Source organism: Protomyctophum bolini (assembly GCF_963924005.1).
Source record: "Protomyctophum bolini genome assembly, chromosome: 16".
NCBI lineage: Eukaryota > Metazoa > Chordata > Actinopteri > Myctophiformes > Myctophidae > Protomyctophum > Protomyctophum bolini.
In genome coordinates this window covers 1161532-1186825 of record NC_137877.1, presented here as the reverse complement: position 1 = coordinate 1186825, position 25294 = coordinate 1161532, and the positions used below count along the sequence as shown (strand labels likewise).

At 43.6% G+C, this 25294-nt stretch overlaps 3 protein-coding genes across 5 annotated transcripts in view; 1 reads left to right on the top strand and 2 right to left on the bottom strand.

Annotated features, from left to right (window-relative positions):
* Positions 1–11511, bottom strand: part of LOC308330370 (protein unc-13 homolog B-like) — a gene marked incomplete at both ends in the record, with an annotated part of 66669 nt that extends 55158 nt beyond the window's left edge. The window contains one exon of the mRNA XM_080785216.1: positions 11472–11511. Coding sequence (XP_080641342.1) covers positions 11472–11511 — 40 coding nt within the window. The remainder of the gene's footprint in view (positions 1–11471) is intronic.
* Positions 11512–16911: 5400 nt separating this feature from the next.
* LOC308330603 (uncharacterized protein) lies at positions 16912–21495 on the top strand. Of its 3 annotated transcripts, none has more exons than XM_080785542.1 (7): positions 16912–16931; positions 18140–18190; positions 18368–18581; positions 19002–19140; positions 19323–19419; positions 19857–19943; positions 21113–21495. In XM_080785542.1, the coding sequence occupies exons 4-7, from the start codon at positions 19044–19046 to the stop codon at positions 21177–21179; spliced, it is 348 nt and encodes a 115-aa protein (XP_080641668.1). In that variant the 5' UTR covers positions 16912–16931; positions 18140–18190; positions 18368–18581; positions 19002–19043; the 3' UTR covers positions 21180–21495. The 3 variants fall into 3 exon arrangements, with proteins under 3 accessions (XP_080641668.1, XP_080641667.1, XP_080641669.1); XM_080785541.1 differs by lacking the exon at positions 16912–16931 and adding an exon at positions 17340–17403; XM_080785543.1 differs by lacking the exons at positions 16912–16931; positions 21113–21495 and adding exons at positions 17340–17403; positions 20023–20140.
* A 2533-nt stretch (positions 21496–24028) lies between these two features.
* Positions 24029–24889, bottom strand: LOC308330692 (proteasome subunit beta type-7-like; the record flags this gene model as incomplete). The annotated part of the gene is made up of 1 exon (XM_080785666.1): positions 24029–24889. One exon carries the CDS (start codon positions 24887–24889, stop codon positions 24029–24031), a length of 861 nt encoding a protein of 286 aa, XP_080641792.1.
* Positions 24890–25294: the final 405 nt, after the last annotated feature.

The window sequence follows — 25294 nt, the reverse complement described above, 5'->3', positions numbered from 1 at the left end:
ACCCCCAACTAGAGACAGAGTTGACCCACAACTAGAGACACAGTTGACCCACAACTAGAGACAGAGTTGACCCACAACTAGAGACACAGTTGACCCACAACTAGAGACACAGTTGACCCACAACTAGAGACACAGTTGACCCCCAACTAGAGACAGAGTTGACCCCCAACTAGAGACAGAGTTGACCCACAACTAGAGACAGAGTTGACCTACAACTAGAGACACAGTTGACCCACAACTAGAGACAGAGTTGACCCACAACTAGAGACAGAGTTGACCCACAACTAGAGACAGAGTTGACCCCCAACTAGAGACAGAGTTGACCCACAACTAGAGACACAGTTGACCCCCAACTAGAGACAGAGTTGACCCCCAACTAGAGACACAGTTGACCCACAACTAGAGACACAGTTGACCAGAAGGGTCCATGATTTGGTTCCATTTGTACACTCTCAGAGTTACAGACCTATAATGGGTCCATTTGGAACCCCCTCAAGGAACCATGAGGGTCCCTGGATCACACCTTTGAGAGCCACTGCTTTAAATAAATACATAACTAACTAACTAACTAATCTTAACAGCTTGTTTACAAATCAGACTTCTCCTCAGGAGACTTAGGTCAGATCTGAAGCCATTTTATTTGGCGTTAGGAACCCGTTGTGACAGCATGCCCTTGCTGACGTCCACGATACCCCATCTGAAGATATTTAAGGCCCTATTTTGAAAAACATTTTTGAATAGTTCAACTAGCCGATTTACAAGCTCACGTGTGGATGTAGATCAGCCCCCTCAAGGAACCATGAGGGTCCCTGGATCACACCTTTGAGAGCCACTGCTTTAAATAAATACATAACTAATATAGAGCATAATATTTGATCAAATTTAGGAGCCAAACTTTTTTGACAAATTAATTTAATTCAAACAGAACCGCGCACGCACGACACATGCACATCCACGACATGCATGTGCACGCGCACATGCATGTGCACATGCATGCGCACATGTGTCCTCCTTTTGGTGATTCAGAATATGGTATGCCTACACTACATGACAATATGACCCACACCAATGACTCCTTTGAATTGCTATTATTGTTCACACAAACACAACAGAAACCAAAGCACCCTCGAGCGATGGGAGCATAATAAACAGAGCAGGGCAAGTATTGAGGAAGTGGCAAAACTCTGTGGCATGGGAAGCACACACACACACACACACACACACACACACACACACACACACACACACACACACACACACACACACACACACACACACACACACACACACACACACACACACACACACACACACACACACACACACACACACACACACACACACACACACACACACACACACACACACACACACACACACACACACACACACACACACACCAGATGGCCGAGGGATTATTGCCCCCTCTATCCCCCAGCCCCCCCCCCCCCCTCCTCCTCTTCCCAGGCAGAACAAGTATAATTCCAACACTCTCCCCTGTGCATCTGTCTGTCTGTCTGTCTGTCTGTCTGTCTGTCTGTCTGTCTGTCTGTCTGTGTGTCTGTCTGCGTGCGTGCGTGCGTGCGTGCGTGTGTCACCTACATGTATACAGTCCCTCCCCACCTATGGCATCTGGTGGCCTATATATTGCTGCTTTCATCATGAACCAATCAGCATGCAGGGCTGAACCGCTCAGCCGAGTCATTTCGAATGTGTTCAGAAATCATGAGAGTTCTGCAGAACTCGACTGTGGAACCAGAACTCAACTGTGGAACCAGAACTCGACTGTGGAACCAGAACTCGACTGTGGAACCAGAACTCAACTGTGGAACCAGAACTCGACTGTGGAACCAGAACTCGACTGTGGAACCAGAACTCAACTGTGGAACCAGAACTCGACTGTGGAACCAGAACTGCCCTCTGTCTGTCGGGCTGAACTGAACCAACGTGCGCTTTGCACACAAAGCATGAAAATACGGATGTGTGTATATTACAGGAAACTCCCGTGAAACTTTCCAATAACCCCCCCCCCCCCCCCCCCCCCCCCCGGAGGCAAAGATTTTAGTTAAAAACGTTCACTCTGTAATAATATATATTCAAAGATTTGCTGCACATTTTCAAGATTTTTCAAAAAAAAATAGCAGATCTACAAGCCCATAGCACAGCACTCGGTGCTGCGCTATGGGCTTGTAGATCTGCTAGCCCTAACCCTATAACCCTAACTGAATGTGAAGGTAGAGCCTACTGGGGGTCATAGGATCAATATGTCACTTTGACACATTCAGTAGATCTCGTGATCTTTTGTGGCAAAAATGTAATTTATTTGGGGTCTAGTAGGACTACAGTAAAGTATAAATAATTTTCCCTTTTTTTCCTCCATTGTTCATAATTATTATATAATAATTTGTATTTCTTGATGACATGTATGTATTATTGTGTTATATTGTCATGCCATGTTGATGAATTGAATACATACAGTAGTAGGCCTTAATATCTGACTGCACCACCTGACCTGGTGTTAGCATTGTTATGCTTTATAGCTATTGAAAAATAGCAGATCTACAAGCTCATAGCGTGCCACCGAGTGGCGCGCTACGAGCTTGTATAGGTCTGCTATTTTTGAAGACTCGAAGAACCACTGACATAGAAACATAGCTTTTTTCAGAAAACTGTCAGGATTTAGAAGACATTTGTAGAATCTGATCTCAGGTCAAAATGGGTAATCTCCCCCTGGCCAGCCGGGGCGCATGATGGAGGGGGAAGGAACTGGTTGGAATAACGTGTTCCTTCCACGCGCTACGTCCAACCAGGGAAATCCCCCCTGTCAGGTGTAAAGGAGACACTTGGACACTCAGGCATGAAGGGAGCATGAGTTCAAGTCTGTTGCTCTCCCCTTGTCCCCCATATATGGGGACTAGGTTGGTCTCCCCTTGTCCCCCATATATGGGGACTAGGTTGGTGGAGGGTGTGTAGAGCCCAGGATCACATTATTGACACAGGGGTGAAAATGGGTTACAAAATCGTGGGATAAAAAAATAATATAAAAACAAATAAATGGGTAAACTCTGAGCGTGTACAAATGGTCCATTTGGTTCCATTTGCAAACCTCTCTGACTCACAGACCCGTAGTGGTTCCGTTTGGACCCCGTGGGGGGCCCCAGACCGGACATTGAGAACCAGTGAGTGAAGACACAGCACAAGGAACAAGTACAGTACAGTACAGTACAGTACAGTACAGTAAGTACAGTACAGTACAGCACAAGGAACAAGGAACTAACGCTGCCATCATGCCAGCCATGAGTCAACCAACCGGTTCTGTCACTGTGGGGATTTAAAACCACTGGGGGAGAGATAAGGCTGCATGCCAGGCAGCATGAGAGGCCTGGGATACACCTGGGATACACCTGGGATACACCTGGGATACACCTAGTATACACCTAGTATACACCTAGTAAACACCTAGAATACACCTAGAATACACCTAGTATACGCGCGCCACGCGTCACGTTTCCTTGTCTTCTCATCAGTAACAACAGGGAGAACGTCATGGACGCCACTCGGTCTATTCGTTGTCTTAATCGCCAGCATATAGAATTATAGACGCCAGATCCATAATATGAACGCAGGAGAGAAGAGAAAGCTGCACGTGTGCTCAGAGTACATTGTGTGTGTGTGTGGGTGTGCGTGCATGTCTAGAATATGACGCACGCACACACGCACACACGCACGCACGCACGCAAGCACGCACGCACGCACGCAGTGGAGAGGGAAACTAAACTTCAGCATCAGATCACCAGACGAAGCACGCACGGCAGTCAGACAGACAGACAGTAGTCGTGCAGCATTCTCCTGACTGACAGGCTCAGCTCGGCTGTTATGTCACGTTATTAAGCCATTCTGACCTGAGATCAGATTCTAAAAATGTCTTCTATACATCCTGACAGTTTTCCATTCTGACCTGAGATCAGATTAAAAAAAATGTCTTCTATGACAGTCGCTCTTCGATTTTTCAAAAATAGCAGACCTACAAGCTTGTAGCGCGCCACTCAGTGGCGCGCTATGAGCTTGTAGATCTGCTATTTTTCAATAGCTAAAGCGTAACATGATGCTAACACCAAAATGGGTTCCCGTTCAGAATGGGTTAAGACGATGATGCGTTTGTGTCGACAGTCACGGGACGCGTTCTCTGTGGACTCCAATGTTTCAATCGCAGGCAGTTTGGTACTAATCGTGTTCCTGATAATAACACTGCTGTATAAACACGACCACAGCAGAGAGAGGCTCTCTAAATACACTAAGAGTTGTGTGTGTATGTCAAGGACCCCCAACTAATGACACTAATTAGCCCTACAGGACCCCAATTTGAAGAGATATGCCATGTCATATGAAAGCAGGGAATCATAGCTTCAAATTGACATATTGGTTGTTCAGTTTGACCCACCAGTTTTGGAGATATGGCTTATAGAGTAATGTCTTGCAGAGAAACAGCGAGTTGAGAAAACAGGCTTGAAAAGGTTCACTTCTGTGGTCTCTAACATTACACCTATAGCTACATGTTTAAGCATTTATTTCTTATTTACATGTCTTCTGTGGTCTCTAACATTACACCTAGCTACATGTTTAAGCATTTATTTCATATTTACATGTCTTCTGTGGTCTCTAACATTACACCTATAGCTACATGTTTAAGCATTTATTTCATATTTACATGTCTTCTGTGGTCTCTAACATTACACCTATAGCTACATGTTTAAGCATTTATTTCATATTTACATGTCTTCTGTGGTCTCTAACATTACACCTATAGCTACATGTTTAAGCATTTATTTCATATTTACATGTCTTCTATGGACTCTAACATTACACCTATAGCTACATGTTTAAGCATTTATTTCATATTTACATGTCTTCTGTGGTCTCTAACATTACACCTATAGCTACATGTTTAAGCGTTTATTTCATATTTACATGTCTTCTGTGGTCTCTAACATTACACCTAGCTACATGTTTAAGCGTTTATTTCATATTTACATGTCTTCTGTGGTCTCTAACATTACACCTATAGCTACATGTTTAAGCATTTATTTCATATTTACATGTCTTCTGTGGTCTCTAACATTACACCTAGCTACATGTTTAAGCATTTATTTCATATTTACATGTCTTCTGTGGTCTCTAACATTACACCTATAGCTACATGTTTAAGCATTTATTTCATATTTACATGTCTTCTGTGGTCTCTAACATTACACCTATAGCTACATGTTTAAGCATTTATTTCATATTTACATGTATTCTGTGGACTCTAACATTACACCTATAGCTACATGTTTAAGCATTTATTTCATATTTACATGTCTTCTGTGGTCTCTAACATTACACCTATAGCTACATGTTTAAGCATTTATTTCATATTTACATGTCTTCTGTGGTCTCTAACATTACACCTATAGCTACATGTTTAAGCATTTATTTCATATTTACATGTCTTCTGTGGTCTCTAACATTACACCTATAGCTACATGTTTAAGCATTTATTTCATATTTACATGTCTTCTGTGGACTCTAACATTACACCTATAGCTACATGTTTAAGCATTTATTTCATATTTACATGTCTTCTGTGGACTCTAACATTACACCTATAGCTACATGTTTAAGCATTTATTTCATATTTACATGTCTTCTGTGGACTCTAACATTACACCTATAGCTACATGTTTAAGCATTTATTTCATATTTCCATGTCTTCTGTGGTCTCTAACATTACACCTATAGCTACATGTTTAAGCATTTATTTCATATTTACATGTCTTCTGTGGACTCTAACATTACACCTATAGCTACATGATTAAGCATTTATTTCATATTTACATGTCTTCTGTGGTCTCTAACATTACACCTATAGCTACATGTTTAAGCATTTATTTCATATTTACATGTCTTCTGTGGTCTCTAACATTACACCTATAGCTACATGTTTAAGCATTTATTTCATATTTACATGTCTTCTGTGGACTCTAACATTACACCTATAGCTACATGTTTAAGCATTTATTTCATATTTACATGTCTTCTGTGGACTCTAACATTACACCTATAGCTACATGTTTAAGCATTTATTTCATATTTACATGTCTTCTGTGGACTCTAACATTACACCTATAGCTACATGTTTAAGCATTTATTTCATATTTACATGTCTTCTGTGGTCTCTAACATTACACCTATAGCTACATGTTTAAGCATTTATTTCATATTTACATGTCTTCTGTGGACTCTAACATTACACCTATAGCTACATGATTAAGCATTTATTTCATATTTACATGTCTTCTGTGGTCTCTAACATTACACCTATAGCTACATGTTTAAGCATTTATTTCATATTTACATGTCTTCTGTGGACTCTAACATTACACCTATAGCTACATGATTAAGCATTTATTTCATATTTACATGTCTTCTGTGGTCTCTAACATTACACCTATAGCTACATGTTTAAGCATTTATTTCATATTTACATGTCTTCTGTGGTCTCTAACATTACACCTATAGCTACATGTTTAAGCATTTATTTCATATTTACATGTCTTCTGTGGTCTCTAACATTACACCTATAGCTACATGTTTAAGCATTTATTTCATATTTACATGTCTTCTGTGGTCTCTAACATTACACCTATAGCTACATGTTTAAGCATTTATTTCATATTTACATGTCGATTTCAGATCCGACATTTATGTCAGACATGCTCTAGTATGTGAAGAGTCTGCCTGTGATATTAACTCATTCTGGATCAAATATGATCAGTCAAATCTGGTCACACAAATTGGCAAAAAATTGGCATAAAATACACACATAAATGTAAGTGCATCACTTAACCACTTTAGCCCTATAGAGGGTATGAGCATGCTTAAAGTGATTGGCCCATCGCGTGGCAAAGCAACATGCAAAGTGAGTTTAACATTGTTTAATGTTGTTTAATGCAATCAGAGAGGACTTTTCTGTGTGGATTTATAAGAGCTGTCGAGGCCAGAAAGTAGTTTTTTAAGATCTAGATCACCTATGTAAAGGTGTGTGAATGTGTGTGTGTGAATGAATGGGTGAATGTAATGCACCATCTATGTAAAGCGCCTTGGATAAAAGGCGCTATATAAATGCACCATTTACCAATGGCCGATACAGATATAGATATATGTATCTGGGCCACCGCCGCCACACCGACATGGGTCTGGTTCTGATTGATTGAGACCCACCTGCGGTCCCTCTCCAGCCTATATCACTTCTCATCGTACCGAGAGGCGTTCCGGTCCACAGGCGACAACAACACTCCCACTCCCATGATGGGAAAAACAACACGACGGAAAACCACCGATGGGGAAAACAAGGCTGCTCCGTCAGAGAGAGGAGAGGAGAGGACAGAGTTGGTCTGAGCTGCCCGTTAGAGAGAGGAGAGAGAGGAGAGGACAGAGTTGGTCTGGGCTGCCCGTCAGAGAGAGGAGAGGAGAGGACAGAGTTGGTCTGGGCTGCCCGTCAGAGAGAGGAGAGGACAGAGTTGGTCTGGGCTGCCCGTCAGAGAGAGGAGAGGAGAGGACAGAGTTGGTCTGGGCTGCCCGTCAGAGAGAGGAGAGGACAGAGTTGCTCTGGGCTGCCCGTCAGAGAGAGGAGAGGAGAGGACAGAGTTGGTCTGGGCTGCCCGTCAGAGAGAGGAGAGGACAGAGTTGCTCTGGGCTGCCCGTCAGAGAGAGGAGAGGACAGAGTTGCTCTGGGCTGCCCGTCAGAGAGAGGAGAGGACAGAGTTGCTCTGGGCTGCCCGTCAGAGAGAGGAGAGGAGAGGACAGAGTTGCTCTGGGCTGCCCGTCAGAGAGAGGAGAGGACAGAGTTGCTCTGGGCTGCCCGTCAGAGAGAGGAGAGGAGAGGACAGAGTTGGTCTGGGCTGCCCGTCAGAGAGAGGAGAGGACAGAGTTGCTCTGGGCTGCCCGTCAGAGAGAGGAGAGGACAGAGTTGCTCTGGGCTGCCCGTCAGAGAGAGGAGAGGACAGAGTTGCTCTGGGCTGCCCGTCAGAGAGAGGAGAGGACAGAGTTGCTCTGGGCTGCCCGTCAGAGAGAGGAGAGGACAGAGTTGCTCTGGGCTGCCCGTCAGAGAGAGGAGAGGACAGAGTTGCTCTGGGCTGCCCGTCAGAGAGAGGAGAGGAGAGGACAGAGTTGCTCTGGGCTGCCCGTCAGAGAGAGGAGAGGAGAGGACAGAGTTGGTCTGGGCTGCCCGTCAGAGAGAGGAGAGGACAGAGTTGAGAAAAGCACACTTCCATGAAAGAACAGCAATTTAATTCTCTGGACCTGCATGGGCCACGTTGTCTTAACCCATCCTGGGGGCGGCGGGAACCCCTTTTGGTGTTAGCATTATGCTATATGCTTTGTTTAGCAGATCTACAAGCTCGTAGTGGCACTTGTAGGTCTGCTATTTTTTGAAAAATTGTGGAAATGGGCCTCAAATCTTTGAATATTATATTTCAAAGTTTCAGTTTTTTTTAACTCAAATCTTTGCTCCTGGAGAGGTCCCCCACAAACAAAGAACGCTCTCTGAAAGAATATATATATATATATATATATATATATATATATATATATATATATATATATATATATTCAAAGACAGCAGACCTACAAGCTCATAGTACGGCACAGTGCCGCGCTATGAGCTTGTAGTTCTGCTATTTTTCAACAGCTAAAGTATAACATAATGCTTAAAACAACAAAAGGGGTTCCCGCCCAGAATGGGCATTCTTTTGGGGCTTGGGTATACCTGCCCTTTTGCCACAAAGTGCCCATTTCCTGCCCAAGACGTGTGGCCCTTTTCATGCAGTGTTGTTTTACTGAATGGGAACTAAGTGAAAACTAAGCTATGATGACTAAAACTAAGACTAAATATACTGACAATTTCGTCAACAAATAAAAACTAATGTTGGGAAGGGACCACTAGTGGACAAGAGATCCAGTATAAGTTATTTGACTATTAGTTGCATGCTGAAAATAGCCGATCTACAAGCCCACAACGTGCATGTCGCGCTGCGAAGGGCTGACCACCGAACTACAACATGACGTCACTGAGGTGACCACCGAACTACAACATGACGTCACTCAGGTGACCACCGAACTACAACATGACGTCACTGAGGTGACCACCGAACTACAACATGACGTCACTGAGGTGACCACCGAACTACAACATGACGTCACTGAGGTGACCACCGAACTACAACATGAAGTCACTGAGGTGACCACCGAACTACAACATGACGTCACTGAGGTGACCACCGAACTACAACATGACGTCACTGAGGTGACCACCGAACTACAACATGAAGTCACTGAGGTGACCACCGAACTACAACATGAAGTCACTGAGGTGACCACCGAACTACAACATGAAGTCACTGAGGTGACCACCGAACTACAACATGAAGTCACTGAGGTGACCACCGAACTACAACATGACGTCACTGAGGTGACCACCGAACTACAACATGACGTCACTGAGCCGCGGTGAAGAGCAAACCACCGCCACCGCTCCAGCCCTTCTCTCTGTTTTTACTCACCACCGCTCAACGTTATTTCAGCTCCGGTGGTCAGCTCACCACCGGAGCGGTGGTCAGCTCACCACCGGAGCGGTGGTCACCTCACCACCGGAGCGGTGGTCACCTCACCACCGGAGCGGTGCACCACCGGAGCGGTGGTCAGCTCACCACCGGAGCGGTGGTCAGCTCACCACCGGAGCGGTGGTCAGCTCACCACCGGAGCGGTGGTCAGCTCACCACCGGAGCGGTGGTCACCTCACCACCGGAGCGGTGGTCACCTCACCACCGGAGCGGTGGTCACCTCACCACCGGAGCGGTGGTCAGCTCACCACCGGAGCGGTGGTCAGCTCACCACCGGAGCGGTGGTCAGCTGACGGTGGTCACCTCACCACCGGAGCGGTGGTCAGCTCACCACCGGAGCGGTGGTCAGCTCACCACCGGAGCGGTGGTCAGCTCACCACCGGAGCGGTGGTCAGCTCACCACCGGAGCGGTGGTCAGCTCACCACCGGAGCGGTGGTCACCTCACCACCGGAGCGGTGGTCAGCTCACCACCGGAGCGGTGGTCAGCTCACCACCGGAGCGGTGGTCAGCTCACCACCGGAACGGTGGTCAGCTCACCACCGGAGCGGTGGTGAGCTGACCACCGCTCCGGTGGTGAGCTCACCACCGGAGCGGTGGTCAGCTCACCACCGGAGCGGTGGTCAGCTCACCACCGGAGCGGTGGTCAGCTCACCACCGGAGCGGTGGTCACCTCACCACTGGAAATCCAGACAATGAATAGGCCTTAAAACCAAATTAAAACTCTTCAAGTTTTATGACTAAAAACTAAAATCTAAACAACAACACTGTTTACACATGTTTACCTTCATGGTAAAGAGAGTTTACACATGTTTACCTTCATGGTAAAGAGAGCGCAATTGCTCATTTATTTTACTGTCCAAATGACATGGGCCAAGTTATTGTGGAACAGCTCTCTCCATTTAGCATAAGACATTCCTACGTAGACCTACTAACTACATTACTGCCCCCCCCCCCCCCCCCCCCTCTTAAAACCACTGTTTTAAGAAGTTGTCCATCAACTTAACTATCCAACTTGTACAAGTCTACTGTAAACGTTATTGGTGTAGCAGACTACTCCATGATTGTAAAACATAAGATTGGTTACGTAAACAAAACAGCCAATTAGCTACTACAAACGTTACGCAAATCTCGGCAAATCACAGCGGAAGGTACGTATTACTGTGACAACAACTATAGTGTGGTTTCCCTTTAAACCACATTAATAATAATAATAATAAACACCACATGGATTCATCCTTCTCCAAGTTCTCCCGAGTCCCAATTAATCAACATCAAAATGAAGTCAGCTGGTCGCTAAAGATACACTTCCATGTCCATGAATGAGTTCAACTAGAGCTCGAACCCCAGCGCCGTCTACACGACAAAGTCAAACTAAAATAAACTAATCTTGGTGAATGAATAATAATAATAATAATAACAACGGTGTTAAATGTCTTAAAGCAGCGGACGCACCTCTCACACACAGCAGAGACATCTCAGAGCAGAGGCGCAACAGTTCTCCTCCTCAGCTCAGCGGATCCAGAGATTTGTTTGTTATTATAATGATATAGTCCAACAGTCTGTCTTCTCCTCCTCCTCCGTGCGGGTTGTTGTCATAATTCGGGACACTTCTAGAGGGTTGTTGTCGGTGTTTGTTTGGCCTCCAGTTCAGCGCAAAAAAAATAAATAAACGATTAAAAAAGGGGGGAGTTGTTCAGGTTAATTCTAAAAGCAGCTACAGCTGGTTATACAGAGAGAGGCTCCGTGTCTGTTTGAGAGGACAGGCTCACTGGAGAGAGAGAGAGAGAGAGAGGCTTAACGTCCACACCGACCTGACGGAGGGGCGGGTCTCTGTCTCTGGGACAGAGACATGCGACAACTCCGTCCACGTCATGGGGCCAGGCCAATGGCGGCTCTCCTCTGTATGCACTGGACACGGCTTTAGTTTAATGATCTTAAGTTTAGTTAAATCCCTTCATTTTAGTAAGAGTAGTAGTAGTAGGCATACAACATAAACATTACAGAGACTTTAGTTGTCACTGTACAATGCTTTAAAACAGTTGTCATGTTGATGTTTACAACACATTAAGCTCGTGTTGATAAATCAATGCATTTCCAACTCCGGCTTGTCCCAGTTCTATGCAGTCCATTTCTGCCCCCTGAATGTCGTAACTCTGTGTTACCTCTATGGCTCTGGGCTCTCGATCTGCGTTTATAATCCGCTCGTAGCTATACGTACGACAGTGTCGCGCGACTCGCGCACGCCGAAAATAGCCGGAGTAGGTCTACCTATTTATTAGTGTGACGAGCCGAAGAGTTCTGAATGATGATCCTCATGGGGGCTCCCCGCAGTTTATTGAACCCTGCGCTCGTCTGTTTTTGAGACCTTTATTTAGTTTATGTCTGGAGCCTGTTCTTGTTTTGTTTGCCCCGTTTATTTTGAAACCATTACACTCACACGACACAAACTCCTACCATAATATCAACCTGTTAGTCACTGCAGTCACTCGATCATCATCAATCACCATCGACAAACAACTACAAGTGAGTAAACAACAAGACGCCCAAGTCCCAAAGTGTAAGCACGTTGTTAAACCGTATATCTCTGGTGATAAAAGAAAGAAAGGCATATCATATTGGCCCTACATTAAAGTTGAAATCTTTACTCTAAGACAAGTATTGAAATTGGATCGATTGGAAGGATCTAACCATAATGGATGTGTCACGCAGGTCACGCTATTGAAGCTAATGAAATGAGCCATACCATACGGATGAATGAACGCGCAGAGCGCGACATTTAATGTGGATTGGAATGAATTGATGTCGCTATTAAGCAAGCTTTGTGCAACGCTAACTTTGGATCTGGAAAATAAGCGCTGCTGTTGTATTCTAAATACGGACGTCACGTCACGTTTTACTGATGTCTGTAAATGAAGCGGATGAATTACTCCAGTATGAAAGAGGCCTGTCCGTGTGTTTGCTAATACAAAAACAGCTTAATTGATATAAGCATCAAAGCAATATTTTAAGTACTTTTTATTAGCAAGTGTAACCCAGGTTTACTGTATGTCTTTGTATCTGGTTGTATGCATCAGTATGCATGCATTTGTATCTGGTCACAGGTACTGCATCAGTTCACAGCTCATCACTCACTCACTCACTCAATCACACAAGTCACACCAGTTTCAATCAGCAATCATCACCACACCCTAGTCATCACCACACCCTAGTATAAAGAACAGCCATTTTGTCTCAGTCAGTGAGGTGCACATCACTGGCTGGTCTGTATCCACTTTCTTCTGCAAACATTTTACCATTTTACTCTTCCTCACAATACATGATATTAACACTGACCCTGATCATTGATTTTAGACTCCAAATACAATACTGAACTGAACTGATGAACTGAACTGATGAGCTGAACTGGTTGAACTGAATTGGTGAGTTTATCTTTTCGAAATGAGTTTGTTTGAAATGATGTTTGTTTGGTTTTGTTTATTTTCATTTTTGAAGCTTAAACGGATTAACGGATGGACAGCTACTTTAATTATTATTTTGATAATATATTTAATTTGGCCTCTTTTGTGTTCAGGCCAGGTTTTTTCCTATAGCTCATAACACCCATGACGATGATGTTGATTTGCTGAACGAACACAATGGCGAGCTAGCCCCCAGAGCGATCCAGAGCCCCTTGCTGTCCTACCTGGACGGTAGGAATCACTGCTCACTCACACATAGCCGCAATTTGCAACTCTAGATTTTTTTACAATTGGTTGAATCTAGAGTTGCAATAACCTCCATCGACTTCCTATGCATGTTTTTTGGTTTGTGACCTCCTGGTCTTAAATTACGTTAAACTCACCAACATTGCAGCTGTAGTCCAAGCTTGAATTATCCTCTTTCGATCTGGTGTCGCTTGTTTATCATAAAAGTCCCCATAAAAAAAGTTATGAGCTACTGTCTGTCCAAAATATTCCACAACTATTATTCCGAGCCGCCATCTTGGATTTTTTTCAACGTGCCATAAAACAAGACGTGAGGGGGAGCGCTTGTTTAATAGAATCTTACCTGCGCAGGTAAGACACCCAAAGAAGAGGCCGACACCCTAGGGAGGGAGGGACGCTATTAAACAAGCGCTCCCCCTCACGCCTTGTTTTATGGCACGTTGAAAAAATCCAAGATGGCGGCTCGGAATAATAGTTGTGGAATATTTTGGACAGAAAGTAGCTCATAACTTTTTTTATGGGGACTTTTATGATAAACAAGCGACACCAGATCGAAAGAGGATAATTCAAGCTTGGACTACAGCTGCAATGTTGGTGAGTTTAACGTAATTTAAGACCAGGAGGTCACAAACCAAAAAAAATGCATAGGAAGTAGATGGAGGTTATTGCAACTCTAGATTCAACCAATTGTAAAAAAATCTAGAGTTGCAAATTGCGGCTAACTCACACACACACTTCCCCTCCATAACTACTGCACACATTCCAAGAACTGCCTCACATTCCCCCCTGACTTGAGTGACTATGAACAATTGACTTGGACGACTAAATCTATATTTTGGGTTGAATTAATTGTTGAATTGTTTGTTGTTGTTTATTTTTCTTTTGTTTTTTCAATAATAATATCATAAAGTATAATTTTCAGTCTCTTGGTTCTTTATGTTCTTCAATGCAAATTCCTTTCTACCATATACCTACTTCTGACAGCAGTACTGGTCCAGTCATATTCCCATATCACTAACAGTATATGCTACACAAGTGCATTCCATAGCGCTGGACCACACATGGACATCATAAACCTGCGACGGGAACAGTTCCTGTAAAAGATTATATGAAAGAAATAAAATATTTAACTGGTTTATATTTTAGTTATAGATGGCAAGTATAATGTTAAGGAATATTTGTCTTATTAGCCAGAGATCCTTTTAAAATGTTTCTATTACTGTGAGTGATATGGTCAGCTTCTGATGTCTTTCTTTCTAGATGTAGATGGAGATGACCGTAGATGCTGCTGGAACACTGAACCTGGTCTCCTGTGTGAACCACCCCATCCTGGCTGCTAAGATATCCATGTGGACATTATGAGTGTTTGTATAGAGAGAAGCATGGCTGAAGAGCTTTGCATATCAGTCGTTTCTTGCTGCTGCCAAAGTCAAATTGTGATATCTGTAGTGTTTAGTTCATGGCCGCTTATGAGATGTAGATATAAGTACACCTGACTGGTGGAAATAGCCTTGTGATACATACTGGGTGTGCTCTTTGGTCGTTCACAAAACAAACAAACAAAAGCTGCCCAAAATGCCACAAAAATCACACAAATCAAGGGATGTCCGACAGTCAGTGTTGGATATTGTCCAACTCCTAATTGCCGATATCAACAGATACCGATATATATATTATATGCAGGCTTTTTCCAGTGGTGGAAACATAACTCAAACTTTTTACTTAAATAAAAGTAGGCAATACTGCAATATAGAAATACTCCGTTACAATTCAACATGTACTCGAGTAAAGGTACAAAGGTTTTGGTATAAAATGTACTTAAAATACCAAAAGTAATTATTAATAATTACTCATTATGCAAAATGTCTCATCTAAAATGATCTAATCTCTCATCTCAAGTTTTCAAATGTATAAAAATATTTTGAAAATAGCAGATCTACAAGCTCACATGTGTCTTGTAGATGTTTTTAATGTAAAAGAATAAATAAAGTAAAAGTAAGGGTTAGGGTTATTAATTTTTAATGCCTTTATCGGCCGATAATATCGGACATCCCTAACAAAAACAAATATCAAACGTGTCAATACATTTCAAAGAATGCCACAAGTGGCACTAAAACTTCACCAATAAATAAAGAAACATCCACATGTTCCATAAATTAAATGCCACAAAGGTTTGCCGAAAAAATGAAGAAATTACAAAAAATACATTTCTTAAACAACTTCTGCCGTATGTCCATAGAACGTCAGCTCTGTTGCAGCAAGCCAGTACAATGTGTCATTGTCTAGGTCACCTAAGCCACGATCACCATTCGGTGGCCGGTATTTGGGGCAAATGGTCATTACGTGTTCCACAGTCTGTAGTGGATCCTCGCATTCACAGTGGGCACTGTCCGAGATGTCCCACTTCTGCTTTGAGGGTTGTCCACTCCTTGCAGGGGAGGTGCTGGCAAAGAAAATATTTGGGGTCCTCGATGTATTCCACTGCTCCCTCTGTCTTGCCTTCAACCAGGATGCCTTGGAGGTGTCAGCTGGTGTTGTGTGGAGCAGTGTCTGGGCCTGTGTGGCAAAGGGGCACAGTGACTTGAGGCACGTGTGCTGTGGCAAAGGTCGCCGTGACTTGGTGTGTGTGCGTGTGTGTGTTGTGGCAAAGGGCACCGTGACTTGAGGCACGTGTGCTGTGGTGTCTCTGACGACCTTGTGGAGGAGATGGCTGGGATTCACTAAGCTGTGCCTTCCCGGTGAGGGCCAGCGTGGCTGCTTCTCGTCTGACCTCTGTTGGAGTGATTCCAGCGAGAACAGGCAGGCAGTTTGTTTGGGGTGGCCCATCCGGTGTTGAGGGCAGCATCCAGCTTCTTGACATGAGAGCTACGGCTCCAGACTGGGACACAGTACTCGGGTCGTCTGCATAGCCATACTTCATTGATGTTGTTGCAGGGAGGTCATGGATGTAGCTGTTAGTGTTGAACAGCAGTTACTGGTGTGGAACCGAAAAGCTTCACAAACATGCCAAAAAATTCTAGTTTTGAACCTTTTTATTTTCAAATAAATTTGTTTTTACTGTTTTGTGAAGCAACTTTGGGTACCTTGAAAAGTGCTATATAAATTGTATGTATTATAAAAAAACAGCCACAGCAATTGTCGCCACACAGACATCACAAATTCCTATTGGCAGCAGCAACAAGTGAGTGATGTGCAAAGCCATTCATAGACTATAACCACCATGTCTTCATTCCAGATGCTGCGAGGCTCAACCGGAGCCCCTACAGGTGGACATCTGCAGTTCTCGCAGTCCATGGATGAATCTGCATGGTGGTCTCTGAAGGCGGCTCAAAGTATGAAACCACTTAGACTTTTCTATTACTGCGAGTGGTATGGTCGGCTTCTGTTTTAAATGTTCTCTATACATTTTGTGTATGATGTGAAAGGACACAATGTACGTATATCTGGCTCTTGGTCACTTAAATTAATCTTTCGTTCTTTCTTTCTTAGGGTGGATGGGTCGTGGAAGGACAGATCCGTTCCAAAGCTTCCCTCCCGGGGTTTTCCTCTGAGGACTTCTGATGAGCTGTGAGTAGGAATATTTCTTGTTGGGATGGATATCTGTTGTACTGTTATGGTACGAAGTATAGCATGGCAGTATGATTCCTCCTAGTGGCACTGGTTGACTGTCTGTCAGCTCTCCAAGCTAATCAAAGTCTTAATGACACTTTTTTTAACCACTTCAACCCCAGCATCTCTATTCTGGGGGGAGCGTTCAGCCAAATTAGCAGATCTACAAGCTCACACCGCATTGCAACGTGTTGTGAGCTTGTAGATCTGCTATGTTTGGCAAATCAATTTGTGTAGAGTGAAATCTGAGCATATACCAAATGCTCTCTTTAAAGGTCTGTTTTATCAAATCTATAGAGGGTTTAAGTGGTTCTGAATATGCAGCTCAACAAAAGCTAATTTAGTCCTTATTTCTTTCTTTCTTAGGAGGGAGATCTGTGTAGATGCTGGAGGACTTCGGACATGGGCCTGCCCGGTGAGGAACCGCACAGTAAGAACCGCTCTAGGCCTTTCACGATTATGAGGTTTCTTTTTACTGGATGATTATTGTCGCTCAAATAAATTGCAATTAAATATTTAAGTGTGGCCCGGATGGTTAGCTCAACTGTCTGGGCACCTATGCTGCCAAGCCAGCCGGACGGCGTGCTGCGGGTTCGACTCCCGACGGCCTTTGCCGCGTGTCACTCCCCATCTCTTCCCCCTTTCCTGTCTATATACTGTTCACTATCAGTAAAGGCATAAAAAGCCCCAAAACCAACATGAGGGCTACGGCTCCAGACTGGGGCACAGTACTCAGCGGTGGGGAACACCAGAGCCTCGGTACCGGCTGGACGCCGTATCGGTGCGGCACAGGCGGTGGTCTTTCTCTTGACGCTGTCAGGTGTTGTTTAAAGGACAGTGTTCTGTCCAGCTTCACCGCAAGATATGATGGGGAGGAGTGGGACTGTAAAAATATACAAATGACACCACTGCTATCACCGAAGAGCACACCCTATGACCCTAATTGATCACGTCTAGGAATTTCAACAATTTAGGCAGTTCTCACATCCAGAGTGACTTACAGTAAGCAACAACACATAGTAATGCATCAAATTCATAAACAATTGTCATCAAGAATAAGAAGTATAGACTATCCAGACTATTGGCAGCAACAACAAGGGAGTGATGTGCGAAGCTCTTTTCTATGAAGCCATTCATAGACGATAACCGCCATGTCTTTCTTCCAGATGTACTGCAGGTCTCTCCAGGAATCTGCATTCCTCTGAAGACGACTCAAAGTAAGACCCTGTTAGGCCTGTCAAAAAGAACCCTAACTGAAACGTTTATTACTGTAAGTTATATGTTTAGCTTCTGTTTAAATGTTCTCTATAAATAAAAGTTTGATGTATATATGTTGTGACAGGATAGAATATATATCTGGCTCTTGGTCACTCTAATCAATCTTTCTTTGTTAGGATGAAGATCGCGGTAGACGTCGCTGGAACGCGGCTGCTGGACAGGGAGTGCACACACATACACACACACACACATACACACACACACAGAAAGGCTAATTTGGTGTGTGTTTTTTTTTTAGATAGACGAGTTGATGTTCCCTGGACAGAGATCCGTTCCAAAGCTCCCCCCCCCCCCCCCCCCGGGGGCTTCCTCAGAGGACTCTGATGAGCTGTGAGTAGGAATAGTTCTTGCTTGTTTCTGAGGATGGATAACTGCTTTTGTACTGTTATGGTACGAAGAATGGCATCATTTACAGTAATCCAAATGTTTTAAATATTTTAGGATAAATCTAAATGACTCTGCACAATAGTTTGAGAGTCAATATCTCATATCATGAGCGTGCCTCTTGGTCTTTGTAACAACTTGAATACAAATTACAAAAGATGTTGAGGACTGTACATCTGTTGATGCCTCCTAGTGGCACTCTGGTTGAATGTCTGTCAGCTTTCCAAGCTAATCAAAGTCTTTGACACTTTTTTTAACCACTTCAACCCCAGCATCCCTATTCCGTTCAGCAAAAATAGCAGATCTACAAGCTCACACTGCAACGTGTTGTGAGCTTGTAGAGCTAATGGTTTCTTTCTCTCTCAGGATGGAGATCATAGACACAGCTGGAGGCTGGAGCCTCTAGAGATGGAGATCTGCAGGTCTGTCCATGGATGGGAGGACGGAGATCTGGGTAGACGCTGGAGGACTTCGGACCTGGGCCTTCTCAGTGAGGAACTCAACGGTACGAACCGCTTTAGGGTTAGGGCTTTTTTAGGCTTCGTAAAAAGCCAATAATCGTCCGTTGCCGATAATTGGTCGATCCCTATTCTTAAACGTTACTGTAAGTGCATGTGTATGTTGTGACAGGACACGCGCACACACAGCAAAGCTAATTTGGGGTGTGTGTCTTTCGTTCTTTGTTAGAATGGAGATCTCAGCCGATGCCCGAGATCCGAAGCTTTCCCCGGGTGTTTCCGCTGAGGACTTCTGGGTCGCTGGGAGGCTCGGACGGAGCTAGAAGGTTCGGTAGACGCCACTGGAACCTGTTTAGGCCTGTCAGAATTTAAGGTTTTATAATGGCCGATTTTAATTGTCGCTCAAATAAATTACAAGTAACAATTTAATTGCGTCATACTAACATTCTAAATAAAACTTTGGCTTTTGTAGGCTTTGTAAACAAAAAGATGCACATGGCATAATTCAATAACTTTATACACTAAAAAAAGAGAAGTAAATTACAAAGTGACACATTTAGAGCTTGTAGATCGGTTGCTTGCATTATTTCTTTAAAATGTTTGACAATATATGAACATTTTCAACATGGAGACGATTATGACTCTAAAAAAGTATCTCAAATACTTGGCGATTAGGTAATTGTGACAGGCCTAAATCCTTCTAGTTGTGTTTTTTTATATCATGTTCTGTAATCAGTTAGGGTTGACTATAGACTTTTTTTAGGAACAAGATCATCATGCCGGTGAAGAGCACGTTTCTAGCCGATGGAGCAACTATTTCTGATCACCTTTGGAGTTGCATCACAGCAAGGTAACTATACAACACACGCGCACACACTATGATCATGACATGACATCAGCTTGTGACTGCAACTTGTTCCTGTTCGCAGATGACTCGGCACTGCTAGTCTCGGACAGGAACAAACTGCAGGTTGAAAAGGCCCTCAGCTCTGAACTCGGTAGAATCTGCACCTGGCTCGCTGATAACAAACTATCTTTACACCTGGGAAAAACTGAATCCATTCTCTTTGGATCTAATAGTAATCTCAGCAAGGCAAATGGCTTCTTGGTTAGAGTTGGTGACAATGTTATCACACGTAAAGATGAAATTACCTACCTGGGTTCCATCCTGGAGGCTAATCTTTCCGGTGATAAAATGGCCACCAACATAATCAAAAAAGTCAACCAAAGAACAAGATTCCTTTACAGGATCTCCTCACTGGTCAACAAAAACACCTTGAAGACCTTAACAGGAGCCCTCGTACAAGGTTTCTTTGACTATGCATGCACCTCCTGGTACCACAGCACCTCAAAGGCCCTTAAAACTAGGCTCCAGACCTCCCAAAACAACTGGTCAGGCTCCTACTTGGCCTCACCCCCCAACCCACCTCACTCCTGCCCACTTTGACAGGCTGGAATGGCTTAGGGTCAACGTCAGAGTACAGCATCTTGCAATGGGTCTGGTCCACAAGATTCGATACACCACCAAGATACCCATGTACCTGTCTAGATACTTCCTTTATGTTAACGAAGTCCACACCCACAACACCAGAGTGAGTGCAACGAACCATGTACAACCCAGATTCGGCACAAACATGGGACTAAATTATTTTCACTCCTATGCCACCAAAATGTGGAACGCCCTACCAACAGTCATTAAGACATGTGAATCCCTTGACTCCCTTTTTCCCCTCACTGTATAAGTTTATTTTCCCTTTTTACCTCCTTTATGATGAATTCCTGTTCTGTTCTTTGACTATATATATATTTGTACGTCTCTAAATGTTTTGATGAATTGAACATGGTGGACCCTCTTGTAACCGAGTGTAATGCTTAATTGGGTCGTCCACTTACAGTGAACAGTCTTTGTATTGAGTTTGTGCTTGACATGTACTGTAATTCTGCAAACTGTTAATAAATATTTCAATCAATATTGTTTTATGAACAAAGTAGTAATGAGCATTTTTTTCTTTTCTTTAGGACGTTGCTGGTCTCCTGTGTGGCTCCATCTGGAGGTCACCAGGGTTCTGAGTCACTCAGATCCTGACTGGTAGTGGTGATATGTAGATGTGATCAATCAGGGATCTAAACAATAAAATAATAAACCAATATAAATAACTAAATAATATAAATAAATGGATAAAATGAACGATAAAAATTAGATTATAGTAAAATAAAAGTAAATTAAAATAGTAAAATAAAAGTAAATTAAAATTAGTAATACATAAAATAAAATTAGTAATAGCATAGTAATGGATAAAATAAATATAATTAGTAATATAGACAATAATACATAAAATAAATTAAATTATCAATATAGTAATGCATAAAATTAGTAATAACAGTAATGCATAAAATTAGTAATAACAGTAATACATAAAATAAATAAATGCATAAAAAATAAAATTAGTAATAACAGTAATACATAAAACAAATACAATTTGTAATGCATGAAGTAAAATTAGTAATAACATAGTAATACATCAAATAAATACAATTAGTAATATAGTTATACATAAAATTAGTAATAACATAGTAATATATAAAATAAAATTAATACATAAAATGAATTCAATTACTTTGTGTTGTTGTTATAGAATGACTTAAAAAAACAAACAAAAAATATCAATCACATCTACATATCACAACCAGGCTATATTGCCAGCAGTCAGGTGGACTGTAGACTCACTACAGCCGTCACAATGTGGTGTACTGTATTTTGACCCAACTGGACTCCAAGGAGAGGCGAGCATGGAGCCGGACATCTGATGATACACGAGAGAAGACGCCATAGTCAAAAAAAATTGTAATAAAAGTAATATGTTTCATGTTGATTGTAATTTATGCATGATGCCATATATCTGTAAATATTAATTCTTTTCTTGTTAATAAATTATTGCATTTATACCCGGGTGTCCGTTATGTGTCCATTACCCTTAGATCGCGCCGCCGCGGATTTATTTATTTCCCAAATGGTCTAAAAATGAGTTATTTAGCGTACTTCTACCAATGAATTAGCCTATACACAGACAACGACTGATTAGCCTATTTTGGACGATATGGGTGTTTAGTCTCACTATAGTCTGTGTAGATTACCCGGCGGTGTTGCTGCCCCTCCCGGGAGTCGCGGCTCATGGCTCTTCACAGACGGCACAGAGACAGCAGTCACTCCGCTGAACGTGTCAGTGTTGCTGCAGTGGTGTGAACTGTGAACCGTGCGGGCACTGGTGGTGGTGCTGAGTTCTGACAGCCGAGTCACAGCTTCTTCTTCTGAATTACTTTATCTTTGCCTTGGAAAATACATTTTGCGTTTTGCTGTTTCCCGAAACAAACCAGCGCGCGCTACTGTTTGCTACAAAGCGACTGGAAGCAGACGAGGTTTACAGACATACCAATAGTAGCCAATCATATGCTGATTGCTGATTAGGCCAGTTGCTGTATAGCCTACCTACCCGATCACCAGGGAGCAGCAACAACACACACACACACAATAGCCTTCTATATAATGCTGCGCACATATATTATATATATTAAAAAAAATACCCAACATAATTTTTGGGAAGGCTAAGCCTTCCCTAGCCTTACACACCCGCCGCCTATGGGCACTGTACTGTAGGCATATAATACCTGGCTAGGTGAAAACAAAAGAAACCTGATTAGCATTTGAGTACTTTTAACACCTCTGAACTGCCGGCGGAGAGGTTCACATTTTCGGAATTTTGCGACAGAGGGTCAATAATTCCCAGAAAATCTGTAATGTTAATATAAAATGTCCACGAAAATCTTCATGGGGGCTAAAAGGGGCCATTTAATTCTTCATGGGGGCTACAGCCCCATAGCCCCCACAGACTCGACGTCGTTGGTATCACAGTAATAGTATGTACTATGTACATTAACTTAAGTAGGACTACTGTAGCCTACTCAATTACAATTTAGAGGTATTTTTGAGCAGTCTATTTGCTCCAATTTCCGATACTTTGTTCTACAGCAAGCATGTTTTACTCCACGATACATCTCAGGTCCAAGTATTGTACTTTATTTAGTTAAAAAAGAAAAGAAAAGCCCATCAGTTTCTATAGTTACATAGTTCAAAGCATGCATTACCATTACCTACTTCAGCCTATATACATTTTGGCCATTTTTAATTTATTTTTTATTCATGAAGTTATTGAATATATATATATATATATATAATATATAATTTAATCTGAATGATCAAAATGTTTTTATTTTAAAAAGGCAGGAATTCTGCATCAAATACTAATGATGTGTTTATGGTATACGGTTTAGGTCACTAGCCGGAAAAAGATACAAACTTAAACGGGTCAAGGAGATTTAACCCAATTCTGGGCATTATCTTATACTTCAGCTGTTGAAAAATAGTAATATTTTTGAATATTATATTCTTTCAGAGCAAACGTTTTCAACTCTAATATTTGCTTCTGATGGGTCAACATATTATCAGATTGGGGGGGGGTTGTCGGCCAAATACTATATCATTCTGGGGGTCCTTGACATGAAATAGTTTGAGAACCCACTGAGGGTTTTTCAGAAAAACCCATGTTAAGAAAACTGTCATGATTTAGAAGACATTTATTTTTTGTAGAATCTGGTTTTCAGGTCTAAATGGGTTAAAAAAAAATCAAATGGGGGTTCGTGGCCACATGCATATTATATATATGCATATTAAACTAGGGAGTGGCCACATGCATATTATATATATACATATTAAACTAGGGGTCAGGGGTCATATTATATATATATATGCATATTAAACTAGGGGTCAGGGGTCATATTATATATATGCATATTAAACTTGGGGTCCTTGAAATAAAACAAGGTTTCAGAACCAACAGTCTCAGGACGTGTCCATGGTCTCAGGACGTGTCCATGGTCTCAGGACGTGTCCATGGTCTGCACCGTCTCCTCCACCACCTCCAGGTCCAGCCGGGTGACGGCCGTGTTCAACACCCCGGTGGTCCCGCGTTTGTACCGGTACCCCCCGGCCCGCACGCCCTTCTGGTTGGCCACGCTGTGGGGCCTCAGGTAGTCCACGTCCAGCCTCGCGGGGCCCCTGGCGACCACGCACAGGTCCACGTTGCTCCCGGAGCCCAGGTCGTTGAAGATGCCCGCCGCCACGGCGTCGTGGACCAGCGCCATGGCCGCCTCCTTCTCCATGCCGGGCCGGTAGCGGTCCTCGAACACGGCCATGGCGGCCAGCGAGCCGGAGCCCATGGAGACGTAGGGCAGCGTGTCGGTGGAGCCGTGCGGGTGGACGCTGTAGAGGTGCGGCCCGTCCACGTCCACCCCGCCCAGCACCAGCGCGGCGCCGATGTAGCCCTGGTAGCGGAAGAGCGTCTGCTTCAGCATGCGGCAGGCCGTGGCCACGCGGGGCGGCCGCCCCGTGGCCAGGGCGTGCAGCTCCAGGTTGGAGGCGGCGAGCTCCGTGGTCATCTCCGTGTCGGCGGCCGTGCCGGCGCCGCAGCAGTAGATGTTGGGCGCGATGTAGTGGATCTTGGAGCAGTTCTTGTCGGCCACCACCTTGCCCTCGGTGGCCCGGGTGTCGGCGCCCAGGACGATGCCGTCCTTGAAGACCACGCCGCAGATGGTGGTGCCCGTCTTGCGGGCGGCGGGCAGGCGGCCGCCGCCGCCGCCCAGCTTATTGGCGACGCCGGCTTCCAACGCCGCGTTCCTCCTGCAGTTCTCGAAGTTGAAGCCTCCGGCGGGCAGCTGGCACACGGAGAGGATGGTCGCCATTCTTTTTCCACTCGATAAAAGTTATTTTAACCCTTTGGGAGAAGTCGGCAACTCGAAGCATACAGAATCTTATATTGCCTAAAACAGGACTCTAGTCTGACGTCATCCGCAAAACAAAGAAAACGTTGTCATGCGTGCCTCACGACACCGGTTTGCACTGCAGGCACCCTTCAGTTGATGGGTGGTCCAACCCAGAGCCATCTAATAGGAGAGTTACGACATTGAGGGGGCAGAAACCGAGCGCTGTTCTAATGCAGCCTGAACTGAGACGAGCTGGAGTTGGAAATACATTGTTTTCAACGAGGGGCGGCGCAATTAAGAGCTATTTTAGGCACGTGTGCAAACATGACAACTGTTTTAAAGTATTGTACAGTGACAACTAAATTCTCTGTAATGTTTATGTTG

Bases quoted from the DNA above. Each gene is read 5' to 3' on its own strand.
- LOC308330603 (XM_080785542.1), top strand. From the start codon at position 19,044: ATGGAGATCTGCAGGTCTGTCCATGGATGGGAGGACGGAGATCTGGGT. The intron at 19,141-19,322 runs GTACGAACCGCT...GTTCTTTGTTAG, and splicing joins TCTCAGTGAGGAACTCAACG to AATGGAGATCTCAGCCGATG. The intron at 19,944-21,112 runs GTAACTATACAA...TCTTTTCTTTAG, and splicing joins TGGAGTTGCATCACAGCAAG to GACGTTGCTGGTCTCCTGTG.